Below are 20,622 nucleotides of genomic sequence, written 5' to 3'. Positions count from 1 at the left end.
ATCCGCCAGTCCCGCAGGGTAGGGTTCCCGGCCAGGGCGCGCCAGGAGACCATCAGCAAGTCTAGGCCGTGCCCCAGTCGCCGAGGCCGCCAGCCCCCGCCCCCGCCCCTTCTGCGTTCAGCCGAACGTCAGCCCGCCGCTTACATCCTTAATTGCAACTCCACAGCTTCTTCAAGTCGCTGCGTCAGCGCGAGCCTTTTCCACAGCCCGTGCCTCACCACACTCCCCTTTCCTTCCAATGGACGGCAGCGCCGTTATCACACTCCAGCGCGAGTATCCCTCCACTAACAGCGCAAGCCCCAGCGCCCACTATTCCTCCCCTCCTCCCTTTTTCATCCTTTACAGGGATTACGTCTAGCTCGTGCATGCCGCCGCTAATGACGTTAGCCCCAACGCCCGCTATTCCCCCCCTCCTCCCCTCTCTGTCATCAGTCCCAGGTATTTTGCCCCAAGCTTGAGCATGCCTCCGCAAACAATACATGCAGCCACTTTTCCCTTCTCGCTAGCTTCAGCGACACCCCTGCCAGTTCCCAGAAACGCTTTAGCTCTGGAACCACCCCCGTACCCATCTCCATCAAGAACCAGATCCTACCAGTTGCAGACATAGACCTATTTTCACTTCTTTCTCCCATCTCTCCCACATCTTCCGACCGGCAAATCAATTGCGGCGATTTTTCAGTCACTCTGAAAAATTCTAATCCCAATCCATCACGCATTCTATCATTTGCCGAATTCACCATTGCCTTCACCCACTACTCCAAAGTAATCTGCACTGTTTTACCCCAGAGAAGACGCAAGCTCAGCGACTATCTCACTATAATTGCTGAGCTCGCATTATCATACGGGGGGTCTCATTTCTACACATACTACAAGCTTTTTGCAGCCAAGTGCGCCATCCGGGTCGCCTAGTCCTTATTGGGGGGCTCTAGATCCCGAACTCCATAGCAGAGTATTTTTAGGCTGCCGCAATATTACATGTGCAGTCTGTAGTTCCTTTTCTCACTCCACCGTCACTTGGCCTTTCGTCAATCCATCCATCCCCCCGCCCCTAACCTTCCCAGCCTAAATCCAACAGCTACGTCCCGCGCCTTATGGACACCCCCGCCGCCCCCACTCCCTCATTTTGCTGCCGTCCTTCCTCCACCGACAGCCAGGTATGCGCCACCTTCAACAATGGCAGGTTCACAAGGCAGCGCTGCCGGTACATGCACATATGCAATGTTTGTGGCGGTGCACATGCCCCCGTGATTTACCTAGTTCAAAATGCTGCAAAATGCTGATTCTCAGATTACAGATTATATTTTAACAGGTCTCTCACACAGCTTTCACCCAGGTGTCGAAAGTCTCCCCTCTGAAAGCCTTATCTGCCCCCAATCTCCAATCTGCCTTAGCCGAACCCGAATCAGTCGACCTCCTAATTGAAAAAGAATTAGAGGCGAACTTCATGATTGGCCCCTTCTCCGTCCCTCCCTTCAGCGTTTTTCGGGGTCAGTCCCATCGGCATAGCTACCAGAAAATTTTCAGGTAAAAAACGGTTAATAATCGATCTGTCATCCTCGCATAATTCCCCGTTTCCAAGCATTAACAGCCTTATCCCGCTCGATGAATTTTCTCTTCACTACCACGACATCGACCAAGCCATTACCCTGATTAAAAAGCAGGTCGCGGCGCTTGGATGGCCAAAGTCCTTTAAAGTCATGCCCATCCACCCAGATTTTTGGTACCTATTCCGCGTCCGCTGGCAGAATAAATTTTATTTTGCCGTCCGCCTCACTTTCGGCTGCAGAAGCAGCCCTAAAATTTTCGACATGTTGTCCGAGGCAATTTGCTGGATCCTCTCCAATTCCATTCTGGTTAATCTCCTAGACGACTTTCTGATCATCTCGCCCCCCGACTCTTTCCCAGCTGCACATCTTTTGACTACCCAAAAGCTTTTCGCAAAGCTTGGGATTCCCCTCGCCCAAGACAAAACCCTAGGCCCCAGCACTTCTATCGAATTTTTTTGCATCAACTTGGATTCCAAAAAATTCCAGGGCTCTCTGCCCAAAGAGAAAATCGACAGGACGATACTGGTAACTTCCTCTCTCTTAACCAATCCAAGCTGTTCCAAGCGCGAACTTTTATCCGTTTTAGGCCATTTAAATTTCATCTCCCACCTTCTCTCACTCGCATTCTCCGCCCATGCCCTAGAGGACCAAATATCCCTAACTGACCCGTGCCGCAATGAACTCAGTCTATGGATATCCTTCCTTAAACAATAGAACGGATTATCCTTCTTCTATAACAACCTGATTTCTTCTCCAATCGATATCCAACTGCTTACAGACGCAGCCCCCTCCATCGGTTTCTGATGTTTTTTCCAAGGCCGCTGGTTTGCATCCACATGGCCCCCCCAGCTGGCAGATTTGCCGCATCAGCCATCATCCTCTGCGCAATTCGAACTATATCCTTTAGTCGTTGCAGCTTTTCTATGGGGTAAAGAATGTTCCGCCACTAGCATCCTCGTCCATTGCGACAACGAAGCTACCGTGCACTGCGTCAACAAAGGCCGCTCCCATTCCCCCACTCTAATGCCTTTGTTAAGACGCCTGATTTGGATTTCGGCTTGCGACCAATTCATTATCACCGCAAAGCACATCCCTGGGTCTAAAAATCCAATAGCTGACTCTCTTTCTCGGTTTTTCTTCCAGAAATTCAGATCCTTGGCGCCAGAGGCGAACCCGCTCCCGACCCCAGTACCTCCCTATTCAGAGCTGATATTCCCATGAACCAACCCCGAGACCTCTCCTCGAAGCTTCCCTAAATTCCATTCTCCGAGCCGTTTCCCCCAGAACCTTCAAGTCTTATATAACAGCATGGAAGTGTTTTAAAACATTCCACATAGCTTACAAGCTATCGTTTCCCGACTTCTCCCTGCTAGCCATTACCTCCTTCATCTCCTATCTCAACGCCATCAAAAACCTCCAAGTCAGCTCCATTAAAGGATACCTTAGCGGGATCCAATTTTTTCATAAACTTTCATACGGCTCACCTTCGGCCCAACTTACTAATTCCCAGACTGCCCTACTCATCAAAGTTTTACAAAAAACCCACCCCACCCGCCAACCTATAACGTTAAAAATATTAACCAAATGCATCTCCATCCTCCGCAAAGGCTACCAATCCATCCACACCGCCCGTACGCTAGACGCCATGTTCATCCTGGCTTTCTTCGGCTTCCTTAGATGCTCCGAGCTCGCTATCACATCCAACTTTAACCCAGCCATCCACCCAACCATCTCAGATCTAGCAGCATCAGGTAACGAAACCATCTCCTATTTTATTAAACAAAGCAAAACAGACCAGTCAAAGAAAGGCCATTTTGTGTACATTTTCAACCTTCAGTCGCACATTCAACCATTTCAAACCCTCCTAGCCTTCCTCTAGCTCAGGAAATCACAATCAAAAAACCCATCCGACCCCCTTTTTACAGACGACTCCAACCGCTCCGTCACCCGTTTCTGGTTTCAGAAGCACCTCAAGTCTGTAAAAGCAGTCTGGGAGACCAGTACCCACTTCCTTCCATAGGACTTTTCTTTCCTATTTACCCCAGCTGTACCCGCAAGAGCTCCGCCCTTATCTCCGTCCATGCACCAACGCCCGCAACTATATCAAAGTCATCCGTTTCTGGTTTCAGAAGCACCTCAAGTCTGTCATACTCCTATCTGGCACCCCCGCTGATAACTTCTCCAGCTATTCCTTTCGAATACAGCAGCCCAAAAAGGCCTCTCCCAGCAGAAGCCTCTAGCCCTCTTCCCCGCACCACAGTGCCAGCTCCCGCAGGAGCCTCACCCACCTTTTCATAGTTACCCTCTGCCGCAGCAGTCCCCCCTTCCATAGGACTTTTCTTTCCTATTTACCCCAGCAGTACCCGCAGGAGCTCCTCCCTTATCTCTATCTATGCACCAACGCCCGCAACTACAACAAACGTCCAGCATCCCTTAAGTCCAAGCTTTTTGGGGGTCTATTTGGCTGCTGTCCTGCGATTAATTACTAGCCTTTTGGGGAGCGCTTATAGGGTTCGGGCCAGTGCTGAGCTTGGACCCCTCCCCCTGGGCGGGGGAGAGCCCCAGGCTCGGGAATTACTACAGAGCTCGAGGCCCTCTCCCGGACAGCACGCCAAATACGCACAACTTTCCGCTCAGTTTATTATCTGTAAGAGGGAACTCGTGAAGTGAAGTTTTATTAACAAGTTTTGGGAGGAGCTCACACAGATAATTAACACGGCCAATTCACCCTTAGCAATCACTCTCCCTATCCAATCAGCACAGGAAAAACCCTATAAATAACACAACAATCCTATCTTCATCATCTCATGTTTCGTCAACGCCCCTCCTCCACCCCGTCTCCTCACCTTCAGCCCATAGGGGGAGAGCTTATACTGTAGGGTTCGGGCCAGTGCTGAGCTCGGACCCCTCCCCCTGGGCTGGTGGAGAGCCCCAGGCTCGGGAATTACTACAGAGCTTGAGGCCCTCTCCCGGACAGCACGCCAAATATGCACAACTTTCCGCTCAGTTTATTATCTGTAAGAGGGAACTCGTGAAGTGAAGTTTTATTAACAAGTTTTGGGAGGAGCTCACACAGATAATTAACACGGCCAATTCACCCTTAGCAATCACTCTCCCTATCCAATCAGCACAGGAAAAACCCTATAAATAACACAACAATCCTATCTTCATCATCTCTTGTTTCGTCAACGCCCCTCCTCCACCCCGTCTCCTCACCTTCAGCCCATAGGGGGAGAGCTTATACTGTAGGGTGCGGGCCAGTGCTGAGCTCGGACCCCTCCCCCTGGGCTGGTGGAGAGCCCCGGGCTCGGGAATTACTACAGAGCTCGAGGCCCTCTCCCGGACAGCACGCCAAATACGCACAACCTTCCACTCAGTTTATTATCTGTAAGAAGGAACTCGTGAACTGAATTTACTGGATTTGTTAGAATGGTAGTTCAAAAAAACATAAATTATTCGGTCTATGTGGAAGCATCTGTAGGAATCGGTTGTTTTATTTCAGTGCGTCATTGTGTGTGATATATTCATTTCGCTTTTTCGCACTCAGTATATTTGAAATTTCCAGCCCAGAAATACTACAGGAAAAGGAACCACATGACAAAACTAAAACCATGACTATGACAGAATAGACGTCATGAAAACAATTAACATGACAAAACCCAAAACCAGCATGTCATTTAGACAATGTAGTTCCACACTTGCAGAATTTTTCTGGAGGGATATTTTTCTAGTACAATCATAAGTCCAGCAGAAAATAAATGTATATTGTATATTTTATATTGTTCAACTATATGAAAGACTCTCATGTCACCTTTATTTATATAGCGCCTTTTACAATACAGATTGTGTCAAAGCAACTGCACAGTATTTAAACAGCACAATAGTGTGTAAGTAACGCATTATTGTAACAATCAATTTTCAGTTAAAAGCAGTTCATCAATGAATTCAGTGATATCATCGTCAGTTCAGTTCAAATAGTATACGATATCGCTGGAAAGTGTCCCCAACTAAGCAAGCCAGAGGCGACAGCGGCAAGGAACCAAAACTCCACATGTGACAGAGATGGAGAAAAAAAAACCTTGGGAGAAACCAGGCTCAGTCGGGGGACCAGTTCTCCTCTGGCCAGACGAAACCAGCAGTTTGTACCAATGTCCAATTGTATAGAACTCATCAGGATCCTGTGGTGTAGCGACGATGGCCGTCAAGGTTGGCGAGGTCTTTATTGATGATCCGCCTTGGAGCTCATCTGGTTGACATCCACGGCTATTGAAGTCATCTCTAGGTGGTGATCCATGATCTAAGCTGGGTACGGACTGGATCCGGGGGACTGGAGTGACCATCGTACTCACACTTTCTGCATTCTTTTTGTTCTTCACAGACGGTCCAGATAATGATCGGTGTGCTGACTTTCCTGTTTGGCATTGTGTCTTCAGTTTATGCACAGTCCATCTTTGTCTTTAGTGGTATTCCTTACTGGGGATCTATCATCGTAAGAAACAATTATACAATTAATTTTTTCTAAAACAATCTACCTATTTATTATTATATTCTTAATTTTTGTCTTTCTCTCTTCTTAGTACATTACCGCTGGCGCACTCTACATTTCTGCAGAAAATAACATTAATTCCCCCTCCAGTTTGTGTCTGGTATGTACACAGCCGTTATTACTTGTAAGGGTCCAAGCACTGTGCTGGACGTACAGAAATAGTGTTCTGTTGTGTTTGTGCACAACTGATTTTCTGTACTGGTTTATACCTGTCTTTTGTTTACCCTAGAAGTATATGGGGATCAGTAACCATAATTCATAGTAGTGCTGGGCAACAATACTCACGATAAGACCAAGACCGGTCGCCCACTGAAGCTAAGCAGGGTAAAAAAGGTGATTTTGTACCTGTTTAGAATGGCACAATAATGCACTGTTAACTTGCAGAACATAAGCTTCTACAGTAGAGGGCATATAAGTCTGAGGTAGGTGGTGTTTTTGTAGGCAAACATTAATGCCTTGAATTTTATGCGAGCAGCTATTGGTAGCCAGTGCAAACTGATGAAGAGTGGTGTGACGTGCGTTCTATTCAGATTGTTGAAAATCAGTTTTGCAGCCGCATTCTTAATCAGTTGTAAACGTTTGATAGAACTGGCTGGAAGACCTGCCCAAACAACTTTGCAATAGTCCAGCCTGGACAGAACAAGAGCTTGAACAATGAGTTGTTAAACATGTTACGAAAGAAAGTGCCTGATCTTCTTGATAATGAATAAAGCAAATCTGCAGGACCGGGCAGTTTTAGCAATATGCTCTGACAAAGTCACCAGATCATCAATCACAACTCCAAGGTTTTTAGCTGAGTTATGGTTGATGTGCCTAACTGGATGGTGAAATTGTGATGGGTTTGGTAGAACCACAAGCAGTTTTGTCTTGGCAAGGTTGAGTTGAAGGTGATAGTCCTTTATCCAGCAAGAAATGTCTGTTAGACAAGCTGAGATGCGAGCAGCTATCATCGGATCATGAGGATGGGATGAGAGGTAGAGTTGAGTGTCATCAGCATTGCAATGAAATGAAAAGCCATGTTTCTGAATGACAGAATCTAGTGATGTAGACAGAGAAGAGAATTGGACCAAGAACTGAGCCCTGAGGTACTCCAGTAGTTAGATGTTGAGACTTGGATACTGTACCTCTCCAAGATACCTTAAAGGATCTATCTGAGAGGTAAGACTCAAACCACTGTAGTGTGGTTCCCTAGATTTGATTTTTGTCAATAGGGTTGAGAGAACAGATCTGGTGGTTAATGGTGTCAAAGGCAGCAGACAGATCCAGCAAGATAGGTGTAGAAGATTTGGAAGCCACGCTTGCCAGTCTTATGGCTTCAACAATTGAGACCAAGGCAGTCTCAGTTGGATGTCCACTTCTGAAACCAGACTGATTGCTGTCCATGAGGTTGTTCTGTGTGAGAAAGGCTGAGACTTGGTTGAACACAGATCGTTCAAGTGTTTTTGCAATGAAAGGAAACCGGTCTGTAGTTCTCTAATAGAGGTAGGTTAAGGCTGGGTTCCTTTAGTAGATGGGTTATACGAGCTTGTTTAAATGTAGAGGGAAAAACACCAGTGTGAAAGGATGTGTTAATGATGTGAGTGAGTGCAGGTACAATTGCAGGAGAAATGGCTTGAAGGAGATTAAATGGAATAAGATCAAGTAGACAAGTAGTGGGATGATTAGAAAGGATGAGTTTGGAGACTTCAATTTTATTACCGAAGTACATGCAGTCGTCAGCTTTCGTCAGCAGTTGATGGAGGAGGAGGAGGAGGACAAAGGAGGGAGGAAAATGTTTTAAAGAGCATGCATGCAAGAGTTAGACAAATTCAATTAAGTTTGTTGTGTAAGTATGTCCTTTTAGCAGTAGAGACATTAGCAGAGAAGGAAGAGAGGACTGAATGATACACAGTAGCATATACTTTTCTATCTACATTAACATGTTAACACAATGTTTCAAAGTTTTCGCTAATTTATTAATCTGTTTTATGATTTGTTTTCTGCCTGTAGGTGAACGCTTCACTTGGAATGAACATTTTCAGTACTATAACCGCAGGCATCGCCATTATTTTACTTTCACTGGATTTGGTTATATTTCCATACAGTTACTGCAGCGGTTATAACTGTTATTATTTACAGGAACAGTATGAGGTATGTCCTCAACTTTCATAATTCACTAGGGATGCCCCGAAATTGCATTTTTGGTTTTTGGTTCAAAGAAAAAAATGGCGGAAAATACAAGCCAAAATATTAACATTTGTTCAGTAATTACTGACAACAACGCTTTCCGTTTGACAATAGATCTAAGATGATAAAAGCAATTCTTTACAACTGAGTTGGTTAGTCAAATTTATATCCCAAATGTTTTGCAAGTGTGTGGTAATTCACAGATCAAGCACCCAAATGGTTATTAATGTGTATTATGATAGCTGGAGGTCCAAAAGCTACAATTTCAGTTATAGAGTCATTTTAGCATTATGAAAAGGACAGTTATTTTTGTGGCTAACATTACTACATTTGTAAGAGTTTCCTTTTCAGGCTCAACATTATTCAATCACACAACATGATTTACTAAGGTTTGCACCAGATGTTGCAAACCTTTTTCTTTTTTTTTCTTTCAGACTCTCTACAAGGGAATCAGAGGTGTGTTGTTGGTATTCACCTTGGTTGAGTTTATCATCTCCATCTGTCTGTCAGCATTTGCCTGTAAAGCCAACGGCTGCTGTTGTCCTTCTCAGGTGACTAATGATCCAAATCAGGGTTTTCTGAACTTCTCTACTTAACATTGTGTTTCATATTTGTCAGATATTTATCATTAAAACACATTTTCTTGTAGAACTCAGTTCTTACGCATCCCTAAATATCTTTCCAAAGGTGCAGTTTGTCCAACAGGTTTTACCACCACAGTCCTCTGATTGCAGGCCCATTCATTTCCAGGATCTTAACAGCGCAGAGGTAAGAGAAACTTGTAACCCCAGATTAGTTGGACTTTGAGTAAAATGGTAAAGAATAAAACATTTTTGAATTTAGTGTTGAGAGCCCATGTATTGGAAGTGTGGTTGCAATGATTCTTACATAATTATCAATAAATAAGCAATCAAGCATAAAGCTGATCATACAGTGTTTTTTTTATTTATCTCGCAGATACCTTTGGCCAGCAGCTCTTCCATTCAACACCAACCTGCAGACGCTCCTCCACAATACAGAGAATACAAATAAATATGAATACGTCCCTTATGAAACAAGATATATGGGAATGTATAAGAAAATATTTGATATACAGTTGTCATATGTAGCCTTATGTGTCTTGCCTTTTGCCTTTGTTTTGCACTGTTTGTCATTTGGTTTCATTTGTCATTTGGTCTTCCCCCGTCTGTTTATAATGATTTGGTTTAGCCCTGTGATAAGTCCTTGTTTATTCATTATCTGTATCACCTGTGTTTCTTGATTAGTTTGCCTTTATAAGTCTGTCTTTGAGTTTAGTCTTTTGTCGGTCATCGAATATAGTACGTGTGTGGTTATCTCCTGTATTTCCTTTCAAGATCAAGATTAAAAGTGTATTATTCTAGTTCTGACTTCTGTCTCGTTGAACCAGCATCAGTCTATGACAACAGTATTAATTTCACTTTATTGTTTGCTTAGTTACACATTTCATATCTGAAAATATTTAGGATTGTATAAAAGAAAAGTGAACTGAAAACAAAAATTAAAGTTTTGTTAAAGCTTTGTCCCATTCCCTTTATATGAATTATTGAAATATTATGAACTCAAGTTCAAAAGACACAATCAGATATAGAGGCAAATGTACAGCATGCAAACCATTGACTTTGTATTGCAGGAAGCTGACTCCTTGACATTTTCTGAATTATATAAAAAAAAAAACAATGTCTAAAAGCTACTTTGAGACAAGGGGCTCGTTCTTCGTACGTCGCTAACTAAGTTAGCTGGATTTGATTGTTGACGATTTTGCGTGATCTTGGATCGCTCGGTTCTTCGAAGCTCATCTGGGACTTGCTGTCATAGCAACAGGTGCGCAAACTTAAACCTGCTCTGGAGCAGGTTTATTTCATGTAAACAGGATTCAGGCTGCGCTCCTGGCGGGTTATGATTGGTTGAAATGGCGAGGTCACATCTGATTGGTTAAAGAGCACGACTGACGCGGACTGACTCACGTGGGAAAAGAAAAGTATTATAAGTAAAGTAAATTAATAATTTTATTCACCAAGGATGTATTAAGTTAATAATTAAAAATGTATTAAAAGTTAATAATAAATAATTTACATTGTTATATATATATATATATATAACAAACAAATCACAGGTTCCAAAAAATATTTGGCAGCACAACTGTTAATATTATCCAACATTTATCATTCTAATAATAAATCAGCATATTAGAATGATTTCTGAGGATCATGTGACACTTAAGACTGGAGTAACAGCTGATAAAAATTCAGCTTTTCATCACAGGAATAGATTCTATTTTAAAGTATGTTAAAATATATATATAAAAAAAAACATTATTTTATGTTGTAAAAACATTTTGCAATATTACTGTTTTTTTTCTGTATTTTTAATCAAATAAATGCAGCCTTGATGAGCATAAGAGACTTCTTTAAAGACTATTACAAGTCTTACTGACCCCAAACTTTTGAACGGTAGTGTATAAAAGATAAAAATATAAATAAAATAACATATCAAGGAAAAAACATGTAACATGGGCAGCATTAACGCATTTAATTTGTTCACTACTTTTTGCCAGCCCTCTCTCCTTGCTTTTCCAGCCTTTGCAGTTTTCCCTTGCGTTTTAATTAAACTCTGAAACTCCTGAAATCCCTCAATCAAGAGTTCTTGCTCTGCTCCAGAAAAATACTGAGCGCGCTCCTTCGTCATGTTCGCCGACCAATCAAAGAGTTGCTGATCAATGTTTCACCCAGTGATCTCAAATAACTTCATCCAGCTATACCAATCATCAACAACAGGTGCGTTCGGAGAACCGGAATAGCGAGCTCATAGTTAGTGCGATGATTTGATCTTGGATGTGTCATTTGATCTTGGATGTAGTAAGCGAGGTACGAAGAACGGACCCCTGGTGTACAGTAAACAATCTAAAGAACACAAACTACATTTTTATAAGCTGTCGAGCCAGAAAAATTAGTGTTAAGGACACAAATAGTTGTAGATGTCAGGGTATTTCATTATTTGTTTCAGTGTGTATTTGGCTTAACGTTGGGAAAACGTTTTCAAGATGGCGCCGACCAGTGTTGTGGCTTGCCGTCGCTCCTCTATGTGTTTTAGTTTGTTTGTTTTTTATGTTCTTTTATATGTTTTATTTTGCCCATGCCAGTCACTGTGGGTTTATGACCACACTACCCTGCTTCAGATTCGGTCGCATGATGTGGACTTGTCAATAAGCAGTGTAAACAAGTGCTCGTTTCCCCACCATACGCTGCCATCGTATCTACAGCGTTCTCTGGCTGGATGTGCGTGCCGCCGGCGGGAGCGGCGTCGGCGACGAGGGAGGCGTGCAGGCGCTCACGTGAAGCAGAGATTCCTGCGGAGGTCTCCTGTTGTGCAGTTTGCAAGAGATGACGGCAATATGGATCGCGCTGCGGATCTTTGGGGCTGGCGATGTTCTTGTTTGTTGCCAGTGTATCCGGATGGAGGTTTGTCAGCGCTGCGGTTTTACCAGGATGAAAAGTTTTCATCACATGTCAGAGGTGCAGTTTTGAGCAATTTGATCTCTCCTAAGACAGTGAAGTCGGGCCTTACTACAGCTGCCCCCACGGTTTTACAGATTTTACAGATGTCGCTTGTAAATGCGCGCTCGATTTCAAATAAGACATTCATCTTAAATGATTTTATATTGCACAACGGCTTGGACTTCCTATTTATCACAGAGACATGGATTAATGGGGATGAGTGGAGTCCATGTGAGGAAATTTGTCCACCAGACTACATTTTAATTAATACAACGAGACCAGTGGGTCGTGGTGGGGGTTTAGCTACTGTCATTAAAAACAGCAGTATAAATGTCACCGTCTATCGACTGTATGTTACTCGAGCTTCGAGGTTCAGTTGTTAAGACTTGAGTTTTATAAGTCTGTCTTGGGAGTAGTTGTTTATCGACCTCCAAAGTATAGCCAAGTTTTTATTCAGGAATTTTCTGATTTCTTATCCACTATTTTGTTATTGTCTAATCATATTTTACTTGTTGGGGATTTTAATATTCATATCTGCTGCCCTGGGAAGCCTTTAGAGAAGGAGTTTTCTGATCTGATGGACTCATTTAATTTTATACAACATGTTCTTGGTCCTACACATGAAAAAGGACATACGTTGGACCTTGTTTTTTCTTTAGGTCTGTCTATTTGTGATGTTGTTGTAAATGATGCCTGTATTTCAGATCACATGCCTGTCACTTTTAATGTAAATATGCAAATTGAAATGGTGGAGCATCAGCGCTCTTGTTTACGCTCCCGTACAATCACTCAGTCTACACCTCAGGCATTTGGTGATATTTTCAGTACTCTTTCTGATGTATCATGGCTGGAGTCTGCAACTATTACGGCTGATCCAGATGAATTACTTATTGTTTTTAATTCGGTGTGTTCTGAAGTTTTGGACTCTGTTGCTCCATATAAGATCAGGTATAATAAGGTTAATCATCAGCCTTGGTTAAATGAACAAACTCGGGCTCTTAGACAGCAGTGTAGGCGAGCAGAACGGGCCTGGAAAAAGGATAAACTTATGATCTCCCAACAGATTTTACGAGATTCACGTATGGGATATCAGAAGGCTGTAAAGGATGCTAAATCAGCCTTTTTTTTCAAATATTATATCACAGCATTCAAAATCACCTAAAATTTTGTTTCAATCTATTAATAGGTTTTTAAACTCAAATACTGTCTCAATATTTCCATCTACAGAGTGTTGTGAGAAGTTTTTAAATGTTTTTTTAGAAAAAGTTAATACAATTAGATCAGGTTTTCGTGATTGGAATGGCTTGACAGGTGATATTCTTAATAATGTCAGCACGTTTGACAAATTCGATTTGGTTTCAACTAAGGATATCAGTCTTATTATTGGTAAGTTAAAATGCCCAGCTGCTAGTTGGGATATTTTGCCATTTGATTTGCTGGCTGCGACATTTGATTACACTGGGCCTTGTATTACTGCTATTGTTAATTGCAGTCTTTATACAGGCATTTTCCCTTTAAGTTTTAAGCAGGCGGTTATTCAGCCCCTTCTTAAAAAGCCTACTCTTGACCCGTTGGATTTTAAAAATTATCGGCCCATTTCAAAGCTGCCTTGTATCTCTAAAATATTGGAAAAGGTAGTTCTATCTCAGTTGAACTCTTTTTTGGCTAAAAATGAGGTGTTAGACGCTTTTCAGTCTGGTTTTAGGGCAGGACACAGTACTGAATCAGCTTTACTGCGAGTTTCAAATGATTTATTACTCATTGCAGACTCATAGAGGAGCTCTAATCATGCTGGATCTTAGTGCAGCTTTTGATTTAATAGATCATAATATTCTTATTAATCGCTTGGAATATGTTGTGGGGCTGAGAGGGACGGTCTTGAAATGGTTTTCCTCTTATTTAAAGGGGCGTTCAATTTCTGTTAGGGTTGGGGATTTTTCCTCCAAGTCAGTTTCTCCAACCCGTTCTCATCAATTTGCGTATAAATAACACGACTTTACACTTTCCAATTGCGTGTAATACATACGCCAAAGTCCAATTTCGCGTGCATATGATACGCCAGTCCTTCCCATTAACTTCTGTGGAGAGCAGATGCGTACAAATAGCACGCAGCATCTTCTACGGCAGTGACGTCACCAGCGAGGCTCGGTTTGCCCCGTTCACTTGATGCATATACACCTTTAAACAGGTAAGAAGGGCAACAATCTTTTCTTTTGTAATGAGATCATTATTTTAATTGTTTCGGTGCTTCTGCGTCTCTGTATGTGGGGTCATGTGTTAAAATAGAAGCGTGTGCGTTCAAATTAGTTAGAACAGTCGGCTGCTGCGTTAGCACAGCTGCTAATATTAGCCTAAGCTAACTAATAACTGTTGCTGATTTGAAATAAATAAATAAATAAATTAAACCGTTTTAATCAAATTCACGTGGCTGATGACAGCTTTACAAATCAACCAAACCAGTATCACGTGATAAGCGCGATCATGTAAAAGTCCGCACATTTACCATATTTTTACCATAGTAACTGTTGCTTGACCATATTATGTGTAGCCAATGCACAAGTCACATCGCATTATTTACCTCAGTGTCCATAGTTTTACTATGGTATTTGTAGTTAAAGCACACAACATTTACCATAGTTTTACTGTGGTATTTGTAGTTAAAGCACAAAAACCACAATATTTACCATGGTTTTACGACTGTAAGCATAGTTTTACTGTGGTATTTGTTCTCAAAGCACAATAACCACAATGCTTACCATAGTTTTACCTCAGTAACCATAGTTTTACTGTGGTATTCGTTCTCAAAGCACAATAACCACAATGCTTACCATAGTTTTACCTCAGTAACCATAGTTTTACTGTGGTATTTGTAGTTAAAGCACAACAACCACAACATTTACCATGGTTTTACCACTGTAAGCATAGTTTTACTGTGGTATTTGTTTTTAAAGCACAGTAACCACAATGCTTACCATAGTTTTACCATAGTTTTACCTCAGTAACCATAGTTTTACTGTGTTATTTGTTTTTAAAGCATAATAACCACAATGCTTACCATAGTTTTACCTCAGTAACCATAGTTTTACCTCAGTAACCATAGTTTTACTGTGGTATTTGTAGTTAAAGCACAATAACCACAATGCTTACCATAGTTTTACCTCAGTAACCATAGTTTTACTGTGGTATTTGTAGTTAAAGCACAATAACCACAATGCTTACCATAGTTTTACCTCAGTAACCATAGTTTTACTGTGTTATTTGTTTTTAAAGCACAATAACCACAACGCTTACCATAGTTTTACCTCAGTAACCATAGTTTTACTGTGGTATTTGTAGTTAAAGCACAATAACCACAATGCTTACCATAGTTTTACCTCAGTAACCATAGTTTTACTGTGTTATTTGTTTTTAAAGCACAATAACCACAATGCTTACCATAGTTTTACTGTGGTATTTGTAGTTAAAGCACAATAACCACAATGCTTACCATAGTTTTACCTCAGTAACCATAGTTTTACTGTGTTATTTGTTTTTAAAGCACAATAACCACAACATTTACCATGGTTTTACCTCAGTAACCATAGTTTTACTGTGGTATTTGTAGTTAAAGCACAATAACAATAACACTGTAAACGTAGGTTTACCTTTAATTGTGATTTTACGGTGAACTATTTGTAAAGCACAGTAATTATAATGCTTGCCACCTTTTATACATTTTTTTTTATTTAATTATATAAATTAATTTTATAATTATTGTAAATTATTGTAAATATTGTAATTTAATATATCTTTTTTCTGTCTTGCAGTTACATCAGATCACTTACTCCAGCAGCTCTTTAAAGAAAACAACTCTTGTAAATGCCATCACTTGTTCCTATTTTTCCGAAATGTAATCCCTAATTAATTTACACATAGTTTTGCTCTCTCTCTTTATGTGGTCCATCATGACATTTTCATTATCTCATAATTTTGACCAATTCTGTCAGAAAGCTGCTAGAATAAACAGGGAACTTAAACTCAAAGCTCCCAGTGCTGATCTTGAAGAAGTTATCAAGGAGGCTGAACAAGTCCTTCAATGATTTAACATTTCACAGTAACGTTGAAGACATTTAGCTATAACTGATTTGATTTAATGCACACATCCTTATTTTATCTGTTTATAATAACTTGTATATATTTCTCTTTGTTTCGGCTGAAAGGGAAGACCAAAGGAGGCCAGTCATGGGATCTGAATTGGGCCATATTGTGCATTTATGGAAAAGACCAAAGGCAAACATTTCCAAAGGTATGTCAATGTCAGTCTGAGCATCTTGACTGAACTGTAGCATCTAGCATCTACACCAACAGACGATTACATTCTGTTTACTGTTATACATACTGCACTTACAGTATGTTGTTGTCTGCCATTGTTGTCAATGTGTTTGTTGTTCATTCAGCGTGTGCTGCAGTGATGTTGTCTGCATATACGTGCTCAGACTATTTACAGTCTGGTGGATTTTGATTGGCTGTCAATGTTTTTATTTTTCATCATCTAGAAAAATTTGTTCTGAAAGAGATTCCAACCAAATTGTTTCTCTGTGTCATTTCATGTTAAATAGCTGCGGTTGTCAGTAGGTAATCATATTTAAAGAATTCATATTAGCTTGCTATTAAAGAAAAAATTCTAATGCTGCTTTCCTCTCACTCTGTTAAACTTGCAGACAAAATTCTTCTAAATGTTTCTTCCTCTTATTCCTTTGCTTCCTCACTTACTTACACATTCTTTTGTGCTCTGTTGTAAGGTAGAAACTGAGAGTTTGCATGATGGTCTTTTCTCAGACTCTGAATCTGATGTGTACAGATGAACTCAGGAGCCTGCTGGAGTTGCCAGGGAACTTGAGCTTGAAGTATATAATTATAACTGCTTATTTTGTGTTTCAACAACAATAACAATTAAACATGTGGTCAATAAACATTTTCTTGTTTTACAGCTGGAGACCAAAAACGCAAAGAAAATCAGTCACAGCAAGCCAGTCAAACCAGTCCTGATGAATGAGGAAAGAACATGGTCTTCTTGTGCCCAAATAGAAAAGGCAGATTTCCACTGGTATGTATGTATTCAAGCAATGTAGTTATATGTATTTGATGTTGATCTCTCAAAAGATAACGTCATTGTTTTTCACATACACCTTTTTTTTGAGCTCCTAGAATTAGCAAATCAACTGTGTAATCGCCTCTGGAATTTGGGCAGGAAATGACCGAATATGGTGAGTACTGACACCAGCACCTGTGATCACCAACACTATTTATCTGTTGACTTATTGTTTTGTCTGTTTGTTTGAAGGAGGATGAAGCCAGTTGATGAAGAGATTAATTCAATGGCCATCAGGTATCTGCTGTGAAGACTGCATTGGTGGACAGCTCTACTGTGACCGCTCAGATTTTACGGTGTAAAACAGTAAACTTCAAAACTGAACAACAAGAGTTCTTTTGGCCCATACCTCCAACAAGAATCAATGGTAAGTCCAATGCAACAACTATAAATTCAAATTCTATATATTGTTTATTGATTTACAACATTTAATACTTGTTTTGTCCCTCCAGGACATCTAGATCAGGTGGTGTGTGAGGAAAGCACAGAGGACCATCAGAGACTCCAGCCAACTGCATGGATCGCTCTCATTGTTACCATCAGGCAGAAGTTATTGCAGGACCTACACCAGCAGACTGTGAGACAAATTCTTTCCACAGACAATCAGACTGAACTGAACTCGTACCAGTAACACCACACACCACATCATGTACTGCACTCTAACAGTTACACTGTCTGGACTCTGACTCACTGTTATTCTGCATCCTGACATTCTGTTTGCACTAATTCATACCATTCTTATCATCCTTGTTTATCATTGTTTTCATTTTGTGCTCACTGTATAGCAATTTTTACCATATATTGTGCTCTGCATGTACTGAATCCCTTATATATGCAGTATATGTATATGTGTGTGCGTTGCATATTTAATATTTTTCATCCATACTGTAATGCTGCAGTTTGCACAAAATTATTTCACCTGTACGCTTTTGTTTATGGTATTGTGACAATAAAGTGATTTGAACTGGTCATTTCTTTTGTTCATCACTTGTACTGTAGTGAATGAATGAATGAATGAATGATGCATTTATATAGCGCTTTCGTTGTGTATTGCCGTACACCCAAAGCGCTTTACAATCATATGGGGGTTCTCTCCTCAACCACCACCAGTGTGCAGCATCCACTTGGATGATGCGTCGGCAGCCACAGTACAACGGCGCCGGTGCGCTCACCACACACCAGCTACAGGTGGAGAGGAGAGAGTGATATAGCCAATTCAATGAAAGGGGATTATTTGGAGGCCATGATTGACTAGGGCCAGTGAAGGGAATTTGGCCAGGACACCGGGGTTACACCCCTACTCTTTTTACGAGAAGTGCCATGGGATTTTTTATGACCACTGAGAGTCAGGACCTCGGTTTAACGTCTCATCCGAAGGACGAGACTGGAAAGTGTGCTGGATAACAACTGCAAATTGTTTATGACATGGAAGAAGTTTATGGATAAACAAGTAAGAAGAAGAAAACCAGGAGAGCTCAGATGATGAGCAGGAAACTTAATGTGATTCCATGATGCTCAAGAAATTTGACCCATGACATAACCCATGTTTATTTCTCTTGAATATCATTTGTCTTTATAATCCACTTTAGTTGTCTTTATGATGTATTCTCCAGTAAAGTATTGCACATGATGTTGGAATAAAAAAGTATGGTGAGTATTCTGTATTAGGGATGGTGTTTGGTGAAAACACCATTTAATTTAGTAAACAATACACCTAACTATCATGAGTGTTTTAATTAAGGCATGAACATTTGGTCATATTAAAGACATTCAGTTACCTGAAGGGAAGCCTGAAAGATGAATTAGAAGAGACTGCATGGACCATATTGCTACAGACACTTCATGCACAACTGAGGGTGATGGACCAGGGAAAGATCAATACTCAATACATAGATGTGAATCTAATATTGTATTATAAGCAAGATGAGCATGACATTACTGATGCTTCACATCAGAGAAATAATAAAATAAAGAATATTTGACAGAGACACAAATTAGGTGTTTTACATTATGATTGTTTGCATTGCATTAATTGTATCTCCTGGGAATTGCATCTCCTGGGCAAGGATGAGCTTCAAGCCTGCCAAGCCCAGGTCTCTGGTCCTAAAGAAGGGTAAAGTGTCCGACTGAAAAACCAGTCAAGAGCCTTCATTAGAGCTGGGCAGAAGGAACAACACCAACGGCCTAGGCCTACAGGGGGACTCCTCTCCATCGCTCGTGATTGGCAGCTTCAAGTCGACCTAGGAAGACAGCTCAAGTTCCCAGGCAACATCACAGCCACTTCTCTCCGCCCAGATATGGTGCTAACATCTGAGTCTACCAAGCAAGTGGTCATTCTGGAACTGACAGTCCCCTGGGAAGACCATATTGAAGAGGCCCACGAGCGGAAGACGGCTAAGTATGCAGAGCTCAGCTTGGAGTGCCGTAACAACGGGTGGAAAGTTCACTGTAAGCCAGTTGAGGTCGAGTGCCGAGGCTTCGCAGGCCACACACTGCTGCGAACCCTTAAACTCCTTGGAGTGAGAGGACTGCTATTGATAAAAGCCACCAGAAACATCTTAGAGGCTACAGAGAAGATCTGCAGGGGGGATCCGTGGAGCGACAGGCCACTTGGACACAAGCCGGGGACTGATCACCCCTGGCTGGGTCGCCCGGTGAGGGTTTATGAAGATTAAAGACCCAAAACACCCTATGACCCCGGGTTCTTCACTGATGACGTGTCCAAGTAGCACCAGAAGGTGTATTCAAATCCGTATGGCTTTTGCACCATAAACACACACTGTCTGTACCTTGTCTTACTGAATGACACATTGAAAGTGTGTGATAGTACAATGAAGGATCACAATATGTATTTATTTATTTACATTTGTGTCTTCATTTAGTGTCATCGCTGTATTCTTGTTCCTGATTTAATGAAATCAGTGGAGCCCCTTTCAAATGGGAACTGTCTAATTGTTATACTAAAATAACCATGACTTGCAACTTACATATTGGCGAGTTGCTGAAAAGAAAATCTCAAAAATGTGACTCAGCACAGTGTGTTGTCTATGACGAGAAGAGATTTGTGCACATTTTAACTGCCCTTCCATCTCCAGGGGCCCAGTAGAGTCCCCTGGAAAAGCAAAATAAAATAACATTTCAAATGGCTGTAAATCAGTGTCTGATTATAATGACAAAGAAAAAACTGGCAGGACAAGTACTTTTGCCATGTTAACTGCATAATGTTTTAAAACTTATATGGAAAGGTGGTATAAAGGTGTTTTAAAAAGTGGTCTAAGTAAAATAGCTAATTTCAGCCTGCCTCTTGAATATGCCATAGATGTTTGCACAATGAACATGTTTAGATAAGCTTTGTTCAAAAAAGATCGTATTTTCTCCGATTTTATAATTAAACATTCTAAACTACATTACCCATAAGCCTCTGCCATTCTATCGATGGAACGCGAAAAAAGATGGCGCTGTTATTTGTAGTTTAAAGAAGATATGCTTAGGGTTAGGGTTACAATCTCTGTAAAGTGGCAATTACTCACAACATAGCAACACTGTATTGTTAACTGAGGGTATTAAAGACGTAATAATAACTGCAAAACGGACTTTGCAACACCAAGCGTTTTTTTTTTTTTTTTTGGTTTAAAAGATAGTCCAATTAGTGCCACAGGAACTTTCAAGGCCAAGGGCAACCCAGCTGAGCGAGGCATCACACTTACTTGTCCATAT

General features: G+C 41.2%; 1 protein-coding gene across 1 annotated transcript in view; it reads left to right on the top strand.

The window, feature by feature from the left end:
• LOC141333984 (membrane-spanning 4-domains subfamily A member 4A-like) overlaps positions 1 to 9,688 on the top strand; it is a 13,863-nt gene extending 4,175 nt beyond the window's left edge. The window contains exons 4-7 of the mRNA XM_073839137.1: positions 8,083 to 8,223; positions 8,694 to 8,810; positions 8,947 to 9,027; positions 9,217 to 9,688. Of these exons, the coding sequence (XP_073695238.1) occupies positions 8,083 to 8,223; positions 8,694 to 8,810; positions 8,947 to 9,027; positions 9,217 to 9,291 (414 nt within the window). The 3' untranslated portion in view covers positions 9,292 to 9,688. The remainder of the gene's footprint in view (positions 1 to 8,082; positions 8,224 to 8,693; positions 8,811 to 8,946; positions 9,028 to 9,216) is intronic.
• Positions 9,689 to 20,622: the final 10,934 nt, after the last annotated feature.

Source organism: Garra rufa, chromosome 4, assembly GCF_049309525.1.
Source record: "Garra rufa chromosome 4, GarRuf1.0, whole genome shotgun sequence".
NCBI lineage: Eukaryota > Metazoa > Chordata > Actinopteri > Cypriniformes > Cyprinidae > Garra > Garra rufa.
Note: the sequence above shows the minus strand (reverse complement) of the source record. Positions and strands in the feature narration are given on the sequence as shown.